Here is an 18,986-nt window from a genome sequence, read left to right on the forward strand (position 1 = left end):
TAAAACGAGGAGCGAGATTTTACGATACAACTCTTGTATCGAAAAAAAAATCCTCGGAATGCGAGCCGAATTTGTGAGATTAGTTTGGATAATGCTTATTTAAACGACTACATCAGATGATTCAGGTGTCTTCAAATCATAAGAATTCTATACCGTAATAAATCAATTTAATACATTATTTACAATTTACATCATGTGGCAGCATGTTTCACTCTTTGTTGTAGGAGGTAAACAGCGGTTACTTAGCAAAGCGTCAAAATGGCGTCCAAAGTGGAAGACCAAGATGTATTTCAAAGGAAAGTTCAACAAAAACTCCTGGAACAGTTCGGTATGAAGAAAAGCTAATTTCCATAAGATTATGTTTAAAACTTTTACGACTGCGGCACTCGTTCACAGCATTATGGATTTGAGATGTATTGCAATGAAATATGAAATGAAACGTTGACTCTCTCCGTGGAGTGAGTTGGGAGTCTTACTAGTAATACTAGCCTATCAGAGAATCCGCGGTGTTCATTGTAGGGTGTCCAGGCGGCCTCACTCTTATTGGGGAATCTAGGGGAAATTTAGAGTATTCTCATTCAAATGATGATATTTTCTTGTTGGGGCTCTTTGGAAATTGCTTTCCCGTTTGTGTTTACATAAGAAACTGAAGTCCTGAGCCTGAGAATTGATTGAGAAGGACAAATGGTCAAAAGTGACCATGTAGGCAAAGTGAATCCTGCCACATTAGCCAGTAATATTTTTCTGCCTTTTTTGTATTAAAAAATTATTTTGGCTAGATTGAACTTTGGTGGACCCACCATGTTTACATGTGTATTAATGCGTCCTAGCCATAGCAGTGGGCAGCAATGCCTACCGAGCGCGTTTTGTTCTGCCGATTTTTGGCCCCAGCCGCTAGAGCTGGATCCTGCTCGCCAAATCTGAGAGGGGCGATTCGCGATTCAGTCGTCTTAAAAAAATCGCGAGTACGCAAGCGCCCGTGGAACACTGACTGAAACGGAACAGTGTCATATCAACTCCACTTAGCGAGGGCGAGTCTCACTCTTGTTGTCCCGCCATCCTCTCCGCCCCACACCCTTTATTGCGCTGCTCTATCTACTGACCTCAATTAGCGACCCCATAAATTCACCCCCCTATGATTCGCTAAAACAGTGGCGCCATAAAATTCCTTCTGTCTATTGGTTGGAACCCGTTCATTTTGTTTTAACCCTAACTCTGGCAAGTGGTTTCAACAGGAATGGCAGGGCTAATCAGCCAAAACGTGCACATGCTTTACAAATCAAATTTATGGACTTGCATCAAATAAAAACCCTACAAAAGTATATATTTTCTGAAAGATAATTGAATGAACTTTTATATTTTGCCATTGAACATATGATTTTATTTTATTTTTAAGGGGTTATGTAACTTTGAAATCCAAGATGGCTGACATAAAAAATTTACATGCTCATTAGCATATTCACCAATCTAATGTCTTTCTTGTTATAAAAAATGTGAGATGGCAGAAATATGGGTTTTTCAATTACCTTTCAGAAAATGTATAGTTTTATAAGTTTGAGAAGAACAGGTAATGAGTTATGACTGTTTCAATTTGTCAGGTGGTCTGTTTCGAGCGCAGCTGATACGCGCTAATTTCATACCATACTCAACATAAAAACACTCTAAGTACAACCATGTGGTTTTCAGCAATCTGCTGGTAGTCTGTAATAATTAGTATAGCAAAAGGAACCTACTTTACTCTCTATAGCTCTCCTTTTTCTGCCCCTATTAGACTCCCAAAGAAGTAGAATCTAGATCTAGTGTTCCATTTGAAAGAGAAGTTGGGGTAGGATGAGAACTGGTACATGTATCCCCATTGTATGTCAGATCTAATCCCACTCTTGACTGAACACCAATAAATCCACCACTAACAGTGTCTGAATTACTTTCCCTAGTCAATTCACTTTCAAATGTATCCAAAAAAGATCGATTTTTGGCCATTTTAGACCCACACAAGTGATAGATCTACACTGGCATTAGTGGCTTGTGGCCTGATCAACAAGCTTTCAAAACATCCCTCTGTTTTGAAAGCAAAATACTCTTCTCCTAAGCCAGAATGGTAGAAATATTCTGATTGGTTGGAGGTTAGCCTTTTAGCCAATCAGAAATCACTTTAGGAAGCCCCAAATATTTAGTTGGAAGGCAGAAGCAGCAGTTTACTATATGGTCCTATGAGATCGGCCCTGCCACTTTCATGGCAGGAAATGGGCCGATCTAATCGGCCCTTGCCAGAGTTAGGGTTAATAGGGAGTTGGACTATACCATATCTTTTGTAAATTAAGGGGAGCCATACTAAGTGTTCCGTTCCGTTTTTGCGCTCGCGACTCGACTCAGCAGTAGATTACAAAAACATAAACTGTAAGGTGGTGACAGCGACAGGGGAGTGAATCGGGAATCGGAAGGCGATACTGTTCCGCTAAAGTGAATCGTGAATTGCGTTCCGCAGGCAAGAGTGGCGATTCAGTTCCGTTCTCGCGCTCGCTACCCAGCTCTACCCGCCATGGGGGTGTTTCGTGGGACGAACTAACGCAATGGTTGTTGTCTTCAACTCGCTCTCTCGCCGCTTTTCGTGAATGGATATGAATGAAACTTGACAGCCAATCAGAAAAGGGGTCAATCTCGTAGTATGCAGATTGACAAGTTTGTACCCATCCAAGAAGCAGTCGAAAACGTTTGCAAAAGTGGTTGATGTGGTGCGCTTTGAAGATTTTTCGGAGCTGTGATTTGTCAAAATGACTGAAGTTGTACACTATTTTCCTTTATTCCCTTAAAATTTCATGCTTCTTTGTTTAGCATTTTTTGCGTAATCTTTTAAAATGTTGGAGTAACTAAGGGAAAAGCGGCATTGCCATTTGCGCGTGTTGAGTGAACGACCAGCGGCTGGGAAAATTCCACTGAGTGACGTCATCAGCCTTCGGTCACCTCAGGTGCTACAAACAAGGCCCCACTATGTGAACCGGAAAGGGGAGAAGGATACTTGAAAACTAAACTGGGGCCTTGATAATTTACATTTGTGTTGCATTTTAGTCACAATACAATAGATGTAGTCATTTTTATTTGCTTAATTGCATGAGAGAAGAATAGAAACAGAAAAGCAAACATCTTGAGAAGTAGTATGGCATTGTATTTGCGTTATCAAAGCCTATTTCCCCCTCTTGGGAAAGCACACACTTGGACATGCTGTTTGCTCTGTTTGGAAAAGTGGGGCAGTAAGATTGTTATTAAAGAGTATGGTATATATTTAGTTCAGTCTGGGAAGATAGTCCAGTTTATACATTGTTATCGTTCACACGTGCTTGCATGAGTGCGCGCTCGTGCCTGTGTGTGTGTGTGTGTGAGAGAGAGAGAGAAAGAGAGAGAGAAGGGGGGGGGGGGGGGGTCTAAATATCTGTTACATTTATAGTATGAGTTGTAGCCTACACATGCGACATATTCCCATGACTTGTTAACTATATTATCGAAACACATCTTAATCTACCATACAATAGGACAGTGTCCCGCAATGGATATATACAGAGACGATCTTATTTTCTATTACAAAGTGTGCATGCTTTTACTAGTAGAGAACTGGATTTATTAGACTAATAAATCCAGCTCTCTACTTACATTTTTGGGACAAATTGATCCAGAACATTGCTTGGCAAGGAGTCATCTTTTATGTTGCCCAGTTTCATTCAAATATCATGACTTTGGGAGAAGATATATGACTGATAATCTTTGTAAAGCTGTAAGGAACGCCACTTTTTTATTTGTAAATGTCTTTACAACTCAAAATGTATGATAGATCATTAAAAATCTGACAGCATGACTAGATTCTGCATTAAAAACTGTACTAGACTGCCAAGTTTCATTCACATGCTCCAAGAAATAGGCGAGCTTTTGTCTCAAAACGCTCCAAAAACGCCACATTTTTACCGATAAACGTCTTCATAACGCAAAAAGTAGGATAGCTATGAAAAATCTGAAAGCAGGACTAGATTCTGCACTAGAAAATGTACTTTGTTGCCTAGTTTAATTTACATGCTCCGAGAAATGAGCGAGTTATGGCGAATATTGTCTCAAAACTCACCGAAGAACGTCCCATATTTTGGGGTTTTTCATTATAAAAGTACCAAAAATTAATTGATTAAAAAATTCATAACTTTTTTTTTATTGATGGATTTCAAAAATTCAAAAAGTTCCATGCTCTTTGAAGATACAGCTACAAAATGCACATATTTGCAAACACTTTCTGAGAAAAAAAGATTTTTCCTGGTCATTGCAACTGAGTGGGGGTTTCAGGGGGGGAAGCCTCCCTGGCAAAAATAATAATAACAAAAAAACACACAATCTTCACATTTACCTTGCAAATTATCAGTTTCAAAAGGACGACCAATGGAACGGGAAGGCAATTTCCACAGAGCACCTACTTTGTTTTACTAGGTACAACAACCTCGCCTATATGAAAGCTTATTAAAAATACTTTTGATCTGATATTCATAATAATAAAAATATTTCTACGTCGTACTTTCTGTACTGTCATGATTTTTCTGTTTTCTTCGAGGAAAGAGACATTTTCTTATTTTACCCACCGACCGTGACTCTCCTATTGTCCCCCCGTCGTTCTTTCATTGATATAAAAATAGGCCAGATGGACAGATATTGAGTTTGTGGTCATATTAATTAATTGATACTCGCGCGATTTCTGTAATATTTAACTTTTACCCCCAGTGGGTCGGGGGGATATAAATAGACCCACTGCTTCGTCTGCAGAAGGTGCAACCCCTTCAAAGGCGAGGTGTCGCACTCGGACCCCAATCCTCTGAGATCCGGATGCGACACCTACTTTGGTGTATCTTCCTCTTCTCCTTCCTTCTTTCTTTCTTCTTCTGTCTTTCCTGCCACCGCTGACCTCATGTGCAGCAAAAAGAGAGGTCACCCATCCCACAGAGTGGGCGCCTTGTTGACCGTGAGGTGCGACCCGTGCAGAGGGAAACCGGGTACCTGGCGGTTGAGGTGAGATCAGTCCACGGACTGTCCCTCACCAACACACCTCTTTGGCCCAGGTTTTCCTCTTAGACGGGAGGGTGGCACGGCCCATGCCACTCAACCGGTTGAGAGCTGAAACCCCATCAAGCCCTGGGTCAATCTTGACGGGAGGGTCTTGTACTTTCTCGTTGAGAGTATAGCTCCGGGGTAGCCCTGGCACAGCTCTGGATATCCGAGCTATGTGTCCCCTTGTTGGGCTCCGTGGCGGGCGGGGAGCCCCGGAGTCGAATCAAAAAGAAAACTCTCATGGATTCTAAAAATCAAAAAGACCCTTCCCCAGCTCCCAACGTTAAAAAGTCTCGGCTCGCGGAAGCGGGTGCGGCCGCCGAGCCGAGCAAACAAAATACTAAAGGAAAAAGGACCTTTACGACTGCCTCTGCCCTCCCTCCTCTCAGGGAGCTTCCGCGGCAGCCGTACTTGACCATCCGCAGCACCGATGCACAGAAAAAGATGACTGATTTAAACGTTTTCAAGATAGGAGATGCTCTAAGACAGGTTCTGGGATACATTCCTACGAATGTCCAGAAACTGTCCTCTGGTGCTCTCCTCATCAAGTGTGCATCGGATAAAGAACTGGCCGGACTTGGAAAGATAACGACCTTCGGTGGTGTTCCTTGTGTTTCCGAGCGACACCAGAAATTTAACCAGTCGAAGGGCGTGGTCCGCAGCCATGAGCTGAAGGGCTGCTCCAACCAAGATATTGTGGATAACTGTGAGGGTGTGGTCGAAGCCCGCCGAATTACTATTCGGCGGGGGGAGTCCACGCTAGAAACGAACACAATAATTCTAACTTTTGATTCGTGCCGCCCTCCAGCCACCGTTCGGGCATCATACTTGGTCTTGGACGTGCGACCCTATGTGCCGAACCCTCTACGCTGCTTTCAGTGTCAGAAGTTCGGCCATAGTCAGTCGCGATGCCGACGTGCAGCCGTGTGTCCTCGCTGCGGCAAGACTGGGCATCCTGAAAAGGAATGCAAGGCTAGTCCTTGCTGCCCAAATTGCCAAGGCCAGCACACAGCCTTCAGCAAGGATTGCCCGACTTGGATTCAAGAACGCGCAATCCAAGAGTATAAAGCACGAAATGGCTGCTCTTTTCAAGAAGCCCGAAAAGCTGTCTGCCCGCCAGGTATGACCCCGGTCCCTGGCCGGTCATACGCAAGCGTACTCCGGCCAGTCACGAAGTCGACCAGTGCTTCCACTGTCGACCCCCCAGAACCCGCGGTCAACAAGAAACTTACTGCGAAACACAAAAAGGTTGCTCCTAAAACTGTGGTACCCACCTTCCAGGTACCACTAACTAACCGCTTTGGGGTTCTTGGGGAGGATGGGGTGGACTCTTCCTCCACCCCCCCTTCTCCCCCTCACCCCTCCTCTATTACTTCTTCTTCTTCTTCTTCTTCTTCTTCTTCTTCCACCTCACAACCCATCTCTCTGATGGAGATTGAGGTACTCCCTCCCCCCTCTCCCCAGCCCCCTCTGTCTGCTCCACCTCCCTCTACCCCTCCACTCCCCCCACTACCAATGGAGGAATCATCTCCGACCCCCCTCCCCGGCCTGAACCCGGGAAGGGCGGAGTCTGTCACTCCTCCAAATCCCCCACTAGACCGCCGTCCAATCCAGGACGGCAACCTAGAAAACACTCTGCCTCCCCCGTAAGGAGGAGTCAGAGTGCTTCTTCGAAGCCGGGGCCTAAGTGCTCCAAACCAAAAAGTAAAAATTCATAATGGCGGTCCTGCAATGGAATGCCGGCGGAATCCGACCTTCCATTGCAGAATTGCAACATTTACAGGCCACACTGTGCCCACGGGTGGCCTGTATTCAAGAAACAAAATTCGCCCCGGCTTCAACCATAGACTTAAGAGGATTTACTGCGTACCATCACATTCACACGGAAAACCAGATTGCTTCCGGTGGTACCACCATCTACACCGACAACCACACACTCCACAGACAAGTACATCTTAAGACGACCCTCCAAGCTATTGCCGTACGGGTCACCCTGCACAGACCAATCACGATCTGCTCAGTTTACATCCCACCAAATTACCCCCTCAAAATAACCCAACTAAATGACTTAAAGTCCCAGCTCCCAAAACCCTTTATTTTACTAGGTGATTTCAATGCCCACAGCCCCCTTTGGGGAGACAAACCTATAGACCAGAAAGGTAAAATAATAGAAAACTTTTTATTTCAAAATAACATCTGTCTCTTAAATGATAAATCCCCAACTTTCAGAAACAGAGCCACTTATGGCACTTCATCCCTTGACCTTACTTTTTGTACCCCTGAACTAGTCCCAGATCTTGAGTGGTCTGTGCTGGATGACCGTACGGACCATTTCCCAATTCTCCTCAAAAACAATAGCCTCCAAAACGACCCGATCCCAGAACGCTTCAACTTCAAAAAAGCCGACTGGGACGGGTTTGCCAATCAATGTTCCAAGATTCTTAATCCCAATTTCGACCACAACTACAATAAATTTCACGAAAAACTCTTAGAAATATGCCACAATCACATTCCAAAAACAAAAACAAAACCCCGGAGGAACAAGATCTGGTTCTCTTGGGAATGTGAGGACGCAGTAAAGAAAAAGAAGGCAGCGTATCGAAGAGCCGTCAACAACACCACCATAGAAAATAAGATACTTTATTTAAAGGCTCGAGCTGAGGCACGTAGATGCCTCAGGGAGAGCAAAAGACAATCATTCCAAAAATACATCTCCAAAATCAACAGCCAGACACCACTCAATCAAGTTTTCCAAATTGCTAAAAAATTCTTAGGTAGACGCACAGACACCATTCGGCACGTCCAGAGGCCGGATGGAACAACAGCTGAAACACAAGTAGACATTGCAAACACAATAGCTACATCTCTAGCCAAAAACTCATCCCAAGCAAACTACAACACCACTTTTCAAAACGTCAAAACTAACAGAGAAAAACAACACCTAAACTTCCACTCAAACAACACTGAAACCTACAACGCAGACTTCACAATAGACGAACTAACATCGTGCATCTCGGACCTGGGCGATACAGCCCCGGGACCGGATGACATCCACAACAAGATCATTAGACACTTACCCTCAGAAACACTCACACTCATACTACACATATACAACGACATGTGGCGGTCGCACTCCTTTCCGGAGTCTTGGCGTCTCGCCACTGTCATTCCAATACCCAAACCAAACAAAGACCACACACACCCATCCAATTACAGACCTATAGCCCTAACGAGCTGTCTCTGCAAACTAACTGAAAAAATGATTCACAGGCGACTCATGTGGTTTCTGGAAACGACGGGCTCGCTGAGCGGTCTCCAGTGCGGATTCAGGAAAACCCGATCCACTCTGGATCACCTGGTCCGCCTGGAGACCTTTATACGCGAGACGTTCGCCGAAAGAGGCCACATGATCGCCATCTTTTTTGACCTAGAAAAAGCCTTCGACACAACCTGGAAGTACGGCATTCTTCAAGACCTGCACGCACTCGGCATACGCGGTCACCTCCCTGCCTTCATTGGCAACTTCCTGAAGAACCGTTCCTTCCAGGTTCGTGTCGGATCCTCCCTTTCAGACCCCCACCAACAGGAGGAAGGAGTCCCCCAGGGGAGCATCCTTTCTCCTCTCCTTTTCGAAATTAAAATTAACTCCATAGTGAAAACCCTCCAGAACAGCATAGACAGCTCGTTATACGTTGACGACTTCTTGATATGCTGCCGATCGAAAAATCCTCATTTGAGATCTATGGAAAGGCAGCTGCAAACGCAGCTGCAAAAACTTGAAACGTGGGCAAACAACAACGGTTTCAAGTTCTCCCCGTCAAAGACGGTTGCAGTACACTTCTGCCGAACAGGCAGACGTGTGCTGCAGCCGGATTTGACACTATACGGGGAAAGGATTCCCGTCCAGGACCAAGCTCGTTTCCTCGGTGTCATTTTTGACAAAAAACTTACATTCATACCACACATCAAAGACCTTCGTGTGAGGTGCCAGAAAGCGTTAAACGCTTTGAAAATTCTATCACATCCGGAGTGGGGCGGGGACTCAAAACACCTTCTCCACTTGTACATCTCCCTTGTCCGGTCCAGGCTTGACTACGGCTGTCAAGTCTACGGATCGGCAAAACCACACGTCTTAAAAATACTAGATCCAATACAGAACCAAGGACTCCGCCTCGCTCTGGGGGCTTTCCGCACTTCTCCGGTGGAGAGCCTCCAGGCCGAGGCCAACATTCCACCACTCTCACTCAGACGCACACAACTCTCACTACAATACGCAGTTAAACAGAGCTCAACACCGGAAAATCCAGCGCACAACAGCATTTTTCAAACAAATCCAGAAACCAGAAACAGATTCCAAAACAACGAAAAACTCATCAAACCTTTCGGCCTCAGAATCCTTGAGGACCTCAAAAACTTACACTTTTCCAAACAAGACATCCAACAAATTCTTTTCCCCGACCTCCCTCCGTGGCACCTCACCAAGGCAAAAGTAGATTTACAGCTGACCACACACAACAAAGAAAGCACAAACACCAAAACATTTCAAGCAGAATACAAAAAACTAATAGATAAATACCCCGGTGCGGAGCTCATCTTCACGGATGGCTCCAAAAAAGACAATGAAGTGGGCGCCGCAGCCCTATCTCCCAACAATACACACCAGAGGAGACTCCATCCTGAAGCCTCCATTTTCTCTGCGGAGGCCACTGCCATTGACATGGCACTGGACTCTGTAGAAAATTCCCCTAACAAATCTTTCCTTATCCTTTCTGACTCTCTGTCTTGCATCACCTCACTCACAAACTACACACTCCTACACCCAAAAATAGTTAGGCTACAACAGAAAATCCATACACTATCCGAAACAGGAAAAAACATCATGTTCGCATGGATACCCAGCCATGTGGGCATCCGAGGAAACGAGCAGGTAGACGACCTGGCGAAGAAAGCTTCATCCCTTCTGCTGGGATCAACGACAAACACTCTCCCACAGACTGACTTTAGAAATAAAGTCAAAAAGTACACCTCCAGTCTGTGGGAGAGCCACTGGGAAAACCAGAAAAATAATAAATTATATGAAATTAAACCCAGACTAGAACAGCGAAATCCTTCGGATCTCTCCAGAAGAGACGAAGTCATTTTTACTCGATTGCGCATCGGACACACGGCCCTAACCCACAAATACCTCCTACAGGGAGAAGAGAAACCGTTCTGTGTCGGATGCGACACAGATTTTACCTTTAGACACATTTTAACAGAATGTCTAGACTTTGGAGAGATCCGAAGAAAATATTATAAATGCAAGAAATTGCAGGATATTTTCTCCGTCGTTGTTCCCAGCAGAATTTTAAATTTTATAAAGGCCATTGGCCTTTATGGCGAGTTGTAAAGTGAATCTGATATTATTTAAAATTTTTATTGTTACTTAAAAGTTGTTTTAGATCACAAATGTATTTACACCGAATTTGAATATTTTAACTTTTTAGCATTTTAAAGTAAATTAGTTACCAGTCGTGAAGTGAACTTTCGCAGAGGCGAACAACTTGTGTTTCGCGCGCTCATATGACCTTAGCAGTTGCGAGCGCCGTAAAACCTTATACTACTACTATATTTAACTTTGTGTTTCGGATTGTGTGACATTTTGAACACTTCAGTGCCTTTTTATGTACAGTCAAACCTGTGTAAGACGGCCACCCATTGTCAAGGAGAAAAGTGGCCGTATAAGACAGGTGGCCGTCTTAGGCAGGACTGATCAAGATGAAGAAAACAAACCTTTTCCATCAGAGGTTCCAATCGAAAGTAGCCGCATTGCTGTTGTTTTTGTTGTTGTTGGTGGTGGTGGTTTGTATTTTGTTTGTAATTTTTATTTTGTTGCTGATTGTGCGCAAAGGTGACAATAAAACGAAATGCATCAGACGAGGAAGACAGAGTGCCTTGTTAAAACAAACACATGGGTCGCTTCCACTCGGAGAACGAGGCAGATGTAAAAGCAAGAACCGCGAAGGCAAGGTCAGCATTCAATCAATTATCAGAAGTCTGGAAAGCAAGCAACATCTCACTGCGCACCAAAATTCGACTCTTTAACTCCAATGCCAAGTCTGTGCTCTTCTACGCTGCGAAACTTGGAAGACAATAAAGTCAGTATTGAATAAAGTCCAGACTTTCATCAACAGATGTATAAGGAGTATCTTAAGAATTAAGTGGCAGGATAGAATAAGAAATGAATAGCTGTGGGAAAGAACAGGACAAAAGAATATATATAGAAGTAGAAATAGGACTAAAAAAGTGGCGATGGATGGGACACACCTTCAGAAAGCCCAGCAGAAACATCACAAGACAGTCGCTGCAGTGAAACCCACTGGGAGCACGAGGCAGGGGTAGGCCCCGGGAGACATGGAGGAGATGTGTGGAAAGGGACATGAGAGAGATGAAGCTCACTTGGAAGAATGGCCCAGGAAGAGATAAATGAAAGGCATTGATGATGATGACTTCTTATGTTAATATGCCTCCTGAATATAAGGCAAAATCTTTTTAAAGATAGCTGTTCCTGTCTGTTCTCAGGTGGTACCCCCATATGTATAGTCCTTTCTCGTCATAGTCTTGATTTAATTCTACTTGTAGAAATTGTTTTCTTGAACCTTCCAATTTCAGTTACTCATCCTTCCACTTCTAACCTTATTCAATAATTCCCGATGCCTCTACTGAAGAGAAGCTGATGCAAATGGTGTCTCAAGGTAGGGGGGGGGGGGGTTGAGGTGTTCCTGTTAATTTTTTACCCCAAGAAAGCAAATTTTTTTTTCTGTCTCCAGATGAGAATGCACCTGGAGCGGAAAAGCCAGCTTCAGTGGAGGATTCTAAAAAGAAGTCACCATTCTGTGTCCAAAATATCCTGTTGTTGATTGCAGCTGTCGCAGTGTTTTACTTTGCTGATTTCCTTAAAGTCATGATGTATGATCAACGCGTTTACATGTAAGAATTCAAATTCATTATTATGAGAAATGTTCACATTTTTTTTCTATTTTCATCTTTCCCTTATTGAAATGTTAAAAGCAGGTACTCCATAAATTCATTCTTTCGGTTTACACTTCATCTCATGTTGGTGACAACTGTGAAGCTCATTCCTAGAATATTGCACTGAACTAAGTCACTTGAGCTGGATCTCCATAAATTTAATGGAAATTTAGGGAATTAGACACTTTGATTTTCACAGCCACAGACTGTCAGATGAAGAATGGGGGCAAGTATCTTTTCCTCATGAAAATGTTACATTCAAACTTAAGAAAAAGATTTATTCGAATAGAAAAGTTCTGAAAAGATAGACAAGGAATTTTTAGGGGAGGAGGATGAGTTGGCTTAAAAATGAAATCATGTTTTTGGCCAGTAAGTTTGAGAAAAAGATACATTTACAGTACAGAGCAGTAAAAAAAAAATTATTGTAATTAAAAGAGAAGAAGGAGGACAATAACCATGATGTTTATAATAGTTTATTGGGAAGTTGAGGACCAAGAAGTGAAAGAGATTGAGGAGCTCAGAAGGAGGTTGTTGAAGAAAAAAGAAAACCAGCTGCTACAACAGTGGCTGCTGCAATAACAATTTAAGATAATATATCAACAGTAACAGTCAAAAGATCTTTAATAATTTTAACTGTAGCAAAAACCGTGAAAACTCAACAGAAAAATACTAGCATCAATTGCAACAGAAGGGACAACATCCCTGTCAATAGTTAGAGTAGAGAAAAATTTAACAATAATGTTGAAGGTAGCAGCAGGGATCTCAACAGTTGTCTCTAACAAAAAATAATTTTCAAAGATAGAACTATCTTCAAGGGTTTGGATCAACTACAATTGCAGCTGTTGCTAATAAAGCTCCCTTATAGGGTTTGATGTTTGAGCTGCATTCACGTCTTGTGTCCTTTTGCTGTTGCAGTCACTTTTAAACTTTAGCCGTTCTGTTGTAAAATCATCGATGGTAGCCTGTTATCTTCTTTTCTCTTCTTCCACACTGAAAAAACAAAATTCTGTCCTGTACTCTGACAATGAGAATAATGAGACTATCTCTTTAAAAAATGAGCTGAGAATAATGAGACGCTCTGAGAAAAATGAGCCATTAATCCATCAGACACTGCCTGTCAAAATGTTTTACTTTTTCCATGCAATTAAGAAATGAACAAATATTTACTTTACTTCCCATCTATTTTAAAGTCTGCAGCCTTAAGAAATACAAAGCAGTGAAAGTGGAAAGTTGCACACAGTACTCAAAAGCCTGATCTGTTTACATATTTCATTGTTACTTGTGGTGTTGGTAGCCTAGTGGTCAGTGGTTGAGCTATAAGTATGAGACCTGCGACTATAAGGTCGGAGTTTCAAAGTTCAAATCCTGGTCCACACCCAACCTGGCGGCTTTAAGTGAAACATTTCACCTAGAGCAGGGGTCATCAAACTACATGTTCTACCCATGGGCCAGTCCCGGCCGGTGATAACAGTTTATCTGGTTCACTACCATGCCATATATGCAGAAGTACGAGTAAAAAAAACTTTGAAGATGTTTGCGTAGTGTGCTCGGACTTGATCACAAGAATGATTCAATAATTTCTATAATACAAATTAAACAATCTTTTAAAGGCTACAGAACTTCTAGCTAATTTGTCACACTCCTGCTCAGCTTTATTGTGACAAATCTTTCATTTAACACATTTCCTATTACAAACAAGGATCCTTTTTTTATCCCTGGTTGCTCACAAACAGGGATTCCCCAGATGTTTGTTGTCTTTATCTTTTTGTGTATTTTGTGTTTGTGTACTGATATAAGTTGAGTGGATGGTTGTCCTTATTTTATATGTATTCAGTGTAGGCCAATTACTATTATATATCTCAGCATTTTCTCAGTTATCTGCTCCATATTGAAAAAAAGTGTGGTGATGTGATCCCTGACCTAGAGGAAGATAGGCTAGGACGGTGACAGATTTGTTTAAAATGGTGGTGTTTGAGCACCTGTAAAATTGCAGCCTGTGCTGGACTCTGAGAAATGTTCAGATTGTTATAGGATTAATAATAAATTGTATCATGCTTAGAAACTAATCAGCCTACTTTTGAACAGGGATATGCGCTAAGTAAATGTAATCTGTTTTTAAAAAATTAATTTTGTTATAGTCTATTGCATAATCCAATAAATATGCAACACAAATATTTGCTGTAAATTAATGGCTGAGGTAGCTTTAGCCCCCTCTCCCCACCCCCACCCCATTTCCCAGCTGTGCATTTTCTATTTCTATTCGCCTTGACTCATGTAGCTGCCAACTTGTTACATACATGTAATAAGATGGACCAATTATCCTTGTATTGAAGTATGTTTGCAAATCAGTAACAGACTGTTTTGCATCTTATATTCACAGCACGTGGTACTGGATTGGAACAACATCTTTTACTCTCCATATCGGTGTTTGCCTCTTCCTGGCTATTTACTGTAATTTCTTTAGGAAGATTGGCCCAGACGAGTGGGAAACGAGATATCCTAAAGCCATTCCAATAGCTGCAGCCTCTTTCATCATCGGAATTCTGTGGTAAGAAAAAAGTTCTTTAATTGAAAATGTTTAGGCTCAGTGGAAATTGGAAGATGGACATTCACTTTTTTACTTATATACAAAAACTTTCTTGTGGTCATTTACTCTCTGAAGACTGGTTATTCGACAACGCTTGAAGACGATATTTTTGGAAGTATAACTTTTTAATTCATGCAGTCATTTCAGATGTCTTCTTTATCTGAAACTTAAAAATAGCAAACAACAGCATACAAACTATGAAATATTAATCAAATTTAAGTTTCTGAATTGTGCAGTATAGTTGTAAATGTGCTACACCATTGTCTTTAGTCAGACATATGTGTCCACTAGGTCCTCAAAGAGCTAAAAAAATCAATAAAACAATTTCCTCAAAGACTTTTTGGGGAGGAGATGTCCTTACAATATTTCATTAGATTCCAGCCCACTGCACCCACTTGAATTTCGCTGTGAATACTGTGATAGATTACGTATGAATTCAATTTCGAAAAAAGAAAAGCATGTTAACTGGGTGGAATACTTTGTCAGTGTGGTGGATTTCTTGAAACTCTAATTTGTAACAGGGGGATACTCTTTTCTGATAGCATTGTCAAATAAAAGGCCCCTGGGTTGAAAGTTTAACTTTCAAGGTTCTCTTTAGACAGTGATTTTTTAAAAAGATATGACACTCTCGCGTGCTAGATATGCATCTTCTCCAATTATTCTTGCTTATTGTTTATAAAGGAGATTAAATGTTGAGAAATACTTTAGAGTATCTGAAATGACTCATCAGAGAAATGTTTTGTTTCTGAGAAAAAGATAGATTGTTTTTTTCTTCTTATTGGCAATAAGGGATATTTTATTTTTAAAATAATGGATGGGGTGGGGGGACATACATTATGGATGGACTGGTACAATTTTTTTTCTATTTTGGGTGGAAAGATTGTAGTTTATGAAGTCTAATGCTCTAGTATAAGAGACTATGATATAAGAGACTATGATGATTCAGTTGACTTTGCATGTACCAGTATAGTGTTTTCATTATATGAAAAGGCAAAACTTCTGATGTGAAAGGATTTTCCCTCTGCAATGTAGTAAAAGTATTAATAGTATTATGGGATTTCATTAAGATTCAAGTGGGTGACAAGACAAAAGCAATTGATTTTTATCGTATAATTTATTTCTACTTTGCCATGGTAAACTTCATGTAAATATCTTATAGAATCTTGTTTGTTTAATCTCTTTCTTTAATTTCATTTTCAGTTAAACCATACTAAATTCATTAGGCTGTAGAAAGAATATCAAATCAAATAAGGAATGCAGACATTTACTTTATCATAGGGTAACAGGGAGATGAAATTGTATAAATAAGAGATAGGACCTGAGGAAGAAGAAAAACTTCTCACTTATCAAATTCACTTATTCCTCACTTCATATGTTTGTTGGATCTAATGAGCACTGTCTGTGCAGCTTTGATGGCTGCAAGATTTTCAATGTCATGCCGCACAGAGATGTTGGGATCTTCGTGCTACTTCAGATAATTTCAATGTGCCAATAGTATGTTTGGGGTAGTTACTTTTGTAGTAAATAGGGGCAAGTAAAGGTGCCTTATAAAGAAACCAGGACTGTTGCAAATTATTGAACAAGTTTTTTAGCTGACTGTTTACTTGAGTTTACATTACGGCACTTCATTTTTCTGATTCAGGACCCATATGAGTTCAAGCCTGTCAATATGGCAAAGAATTTACAAGTTTTCATATTTTTAAACTTGTTTTGAGTTCAGAACGTCCTGTTGGGTATTCGAACCAGAGCCATCTACTCCGTAGTCCAGCATGATACCAACTGAGCTAACGGAGCACCCTACTTGAGTTTAACACACATCCCCACCTTCTGACCCCCCCCCCCTTTTTTTTTTTCAAGCACTCTGGAGGCCAACTAACGGGAAGAACCTCAGCTTTAGAGCACATGTCTAACAAGATAAGGAGAAGAATTTCAGTAAAAAAGTACAACCAAAGACCCTTGCTTCAGAATCGGACATGATATAAGTTGTATAAACCTCTTCATTAAGTTTGTATTTTATCTACTCATAAACAGGCTCAACATATATATGTGTACATGAAAGAGAAACTGAAACAAACTACATTGTGTTTAGCTCTTCTCCTGTTCAGGGCTGTCAGGAGTTTGCTCCATAGATAGCACTATATCCTCCCCCCCCCCCCACACCTCCACTGAATCAGTGAAATGTTATGTTGTATTGATTGTTATGTAAATGTGAATCTAATATTGTTTTTGAGGATCAATCAATTTATTTGGGTTTTGTTTTTTTGTATTTCAGCCTTTCAGTTGGTCTGTGGCCAGTGTATGGAATCCTGAGTCCTGTGATTCTTGGCATCTTATTTTTGGGTGTGGTTGTCATAGTGGCAATGTTTGGCTGATTTTGTGATCAAGTTTCAGTGGAAACAAAAACTATCTTTTCTCTTTACATCGCATCTGTGTTTTTAATTGTTAAAGTTTTAATGCCTTACTTATTATTTTATCCTGCTCAATTGAAATATTTGTTCATGTTTTGTACGAAAGTTTATTATCTAAATTGCTGTAACTATCACTATCAATTTACTCTTTTTAGTACTGCACACACGTGGCAATTGCCTTGTACTTAATAGACTAAATAGATAAAGTTGTAATGACAAAGTACCATGTGTTTGTTTTCCCTTAAAACACAACATAAAATGTGTTCAGATTCTCTTTATCTTCAAACATTCATATTATATCTGTTTCCCAATATACATTCAGCTGAGAAAAAAAATGTTTGGTTTGTTTTTCAATTTTTTCAATGCTCTTATACAATGAGATTCTGTTTTGATGATTTCATTTTGTACTCATTTTTTCATGTAAAGTACCCTTAAAGTCTTTTCCCATTGTCTGATGTTGTGGGTTGTCTTATGTCACTATACTGCATAGTGCCTGGGACCATTCCAGCTCATTTTTTATGTACTTACGAGGAGATGATTTATGAAATACTATCTAATCATAATATTGGTAGTGAGTTTCCTTTTTTCAAATTTTGGCAGAAACAAGTTTTGTGTTTACATCTTTGTGAGCATTTCATGCATACTAATTTTGAGATATTTATTTAAAACATTTTTGGGGTCATGTTATTTTGTCCTAACAGACATAATGTGTTTTGATACATACATCAGATTTAGTATCGCCTTACAAAACACTCATTTTATGTTTTATCTTCTTTTGAAGAGTTCTGATCATACCATGTTTGTTTTGTAATACATGTCTCTCCTGAGTTTATGTAACAAATCCATGAGCTGTGATTAACAAATCTGTAACTGTAACTACAGTCAATCAGGTAGTCTATGCAAAGTATAAAATAGTTAATGAGCACACTTGTGTAGAAATTGCTTTAAAAAAACCTTTGTGGGGCATTGTGGGGAAAGGGGCTCGTCAAAATAGTGGAATAGAAGAAACCGACCCTGTCCCACCAGTTTGGCAATTTTTATCAAATTTTTGTTTTTTGGCTCAACTCCTTTTATGTCCATTTAAAACCACAGTTCCGTGTGGAATTTACTGAAAAACGTTGATTACGGCACAAATTATGTAAATGTTCAGTTTCCAATGACTATCATTTATCAAGCTATTGAAATCACCAAACTTTGATGGCCACTTTCTCGCCAACTTTACCTCTGAAACCAGGCGACCCTCACCTCCTTCAATCACAAATATCTGGACTTTTATTAAAGATGTTCGGTGGGTTTTTTTCATGGAAAGCAAGAAAAATGAACAAGCTTTAAGATGATGCCAATAACTCAACATGCCCAAAAATTGATGAGCGCCTGATTCCACTGCATCACGACACATATACTTCCAATGGAGTCATTTTGTTTTAAGTATAGTTTGTATTTTGCTATTGACACACAGTAAACACAAAATGATGAATGTGCCAATATCTTTCAAGAATGTATGTGTCTTTGTAAAAATGAGTTATGCTTATATATTTGATCATATCTAGTGCCTTATAAATTGTATGCACATCTGTTTTACACTATCATGCAAATCCATTTATAAGGTGCGTAACTGACAACATGGACTCCTCGAACTGAGATTTTGATCTCCTTTTTAAAAAAAATACATTCTTTGAGTTTATATCATTCAACACTTGAACCAAGACCTTTTGAAGTCAAACCAAGTTACTCTTCTATAATGATATTTAGATAGACTCCCCAGTTTGTCCTGTCCATTTGTTCGAAACACCTGTTCTCGTTAATCATGAATAAACAGCTGATGTATTTCTTTTTAGATATTTACGATCAGAATGTTTTTTTTGTGATTGGGATTTTTAAGTGTGACACATGCCTGGTAGTGGTAC

The 18,986-nt window shown here is 40.7% G+C and overlaps 1 protein-coding gene across 1 annotated transcript; it reads left to right on the forward strand.

Annotated features, from left to right (window-relative positions):
* The first annotated feature begins 70 nt into the window (after positions 1-70).
* On the forward strand, positions 71-17,670 carry LOC101862622 (transmembrane protein 128). The gene is made up of 4 exons (XM_005089754.3): positions 71-328; positions 11,883-12,042; positions 14,465-14,632; positions 16,944-17,670. Exons 1-4 carry the CDS (start codon positions 259-261, stop codon positions 17,041-17,043), a joined length of 498 nt encoding a protein of 165 aa, XP_005089811.1. The 5' UTR covers positions 71-258; the 3' UTR covers positions 17,044-17,670.
* Positions 17,671-18,986: the final 1,316 nt, after the last annotated feature.

The sequence above is a fragment of the Aplysia californica genome, unplaced genomic scaffold, assembly GCF_000002075.1.
Source record: "Aplysia californica isolate F4 #8 unplaced genomic scaffold, AplCal3.0 scaffold00009, whole genome shotgun sequence".
NCBI classification, from domain to species: domain Eukaryota; kingdom Metazoa; phylum Mollusca; class Gastropoda; order Aplysiida; family Aplysiidae; genus Aplysia; species Aplysia californica.

Excerpts from the sequence above, each read along its gene's own strand:
- LOC101862622 (XM_005089754.3), top strand. The coding sequence starts at position 259 with ATGGCGTCCAAAGTGGAAGACCAAGATGTATTTCAAAGGAAAGTTCAA. Across the intron at positions 329-11,882 it reads AAAACTCCTGGAACAGTTCG|ATGAGAATGCACCTGGAGCG; the intron begins GTATGAAGAAAA and ends TTCTGTCTCCAG. Across the intron at positions 12,043-14,464 it reads TATGATCAACGCGTTTACAT|CACGTGGTACTGGATTGGAA; the intron begins GTAAGAATTCAA and ends TTATATTCACAG.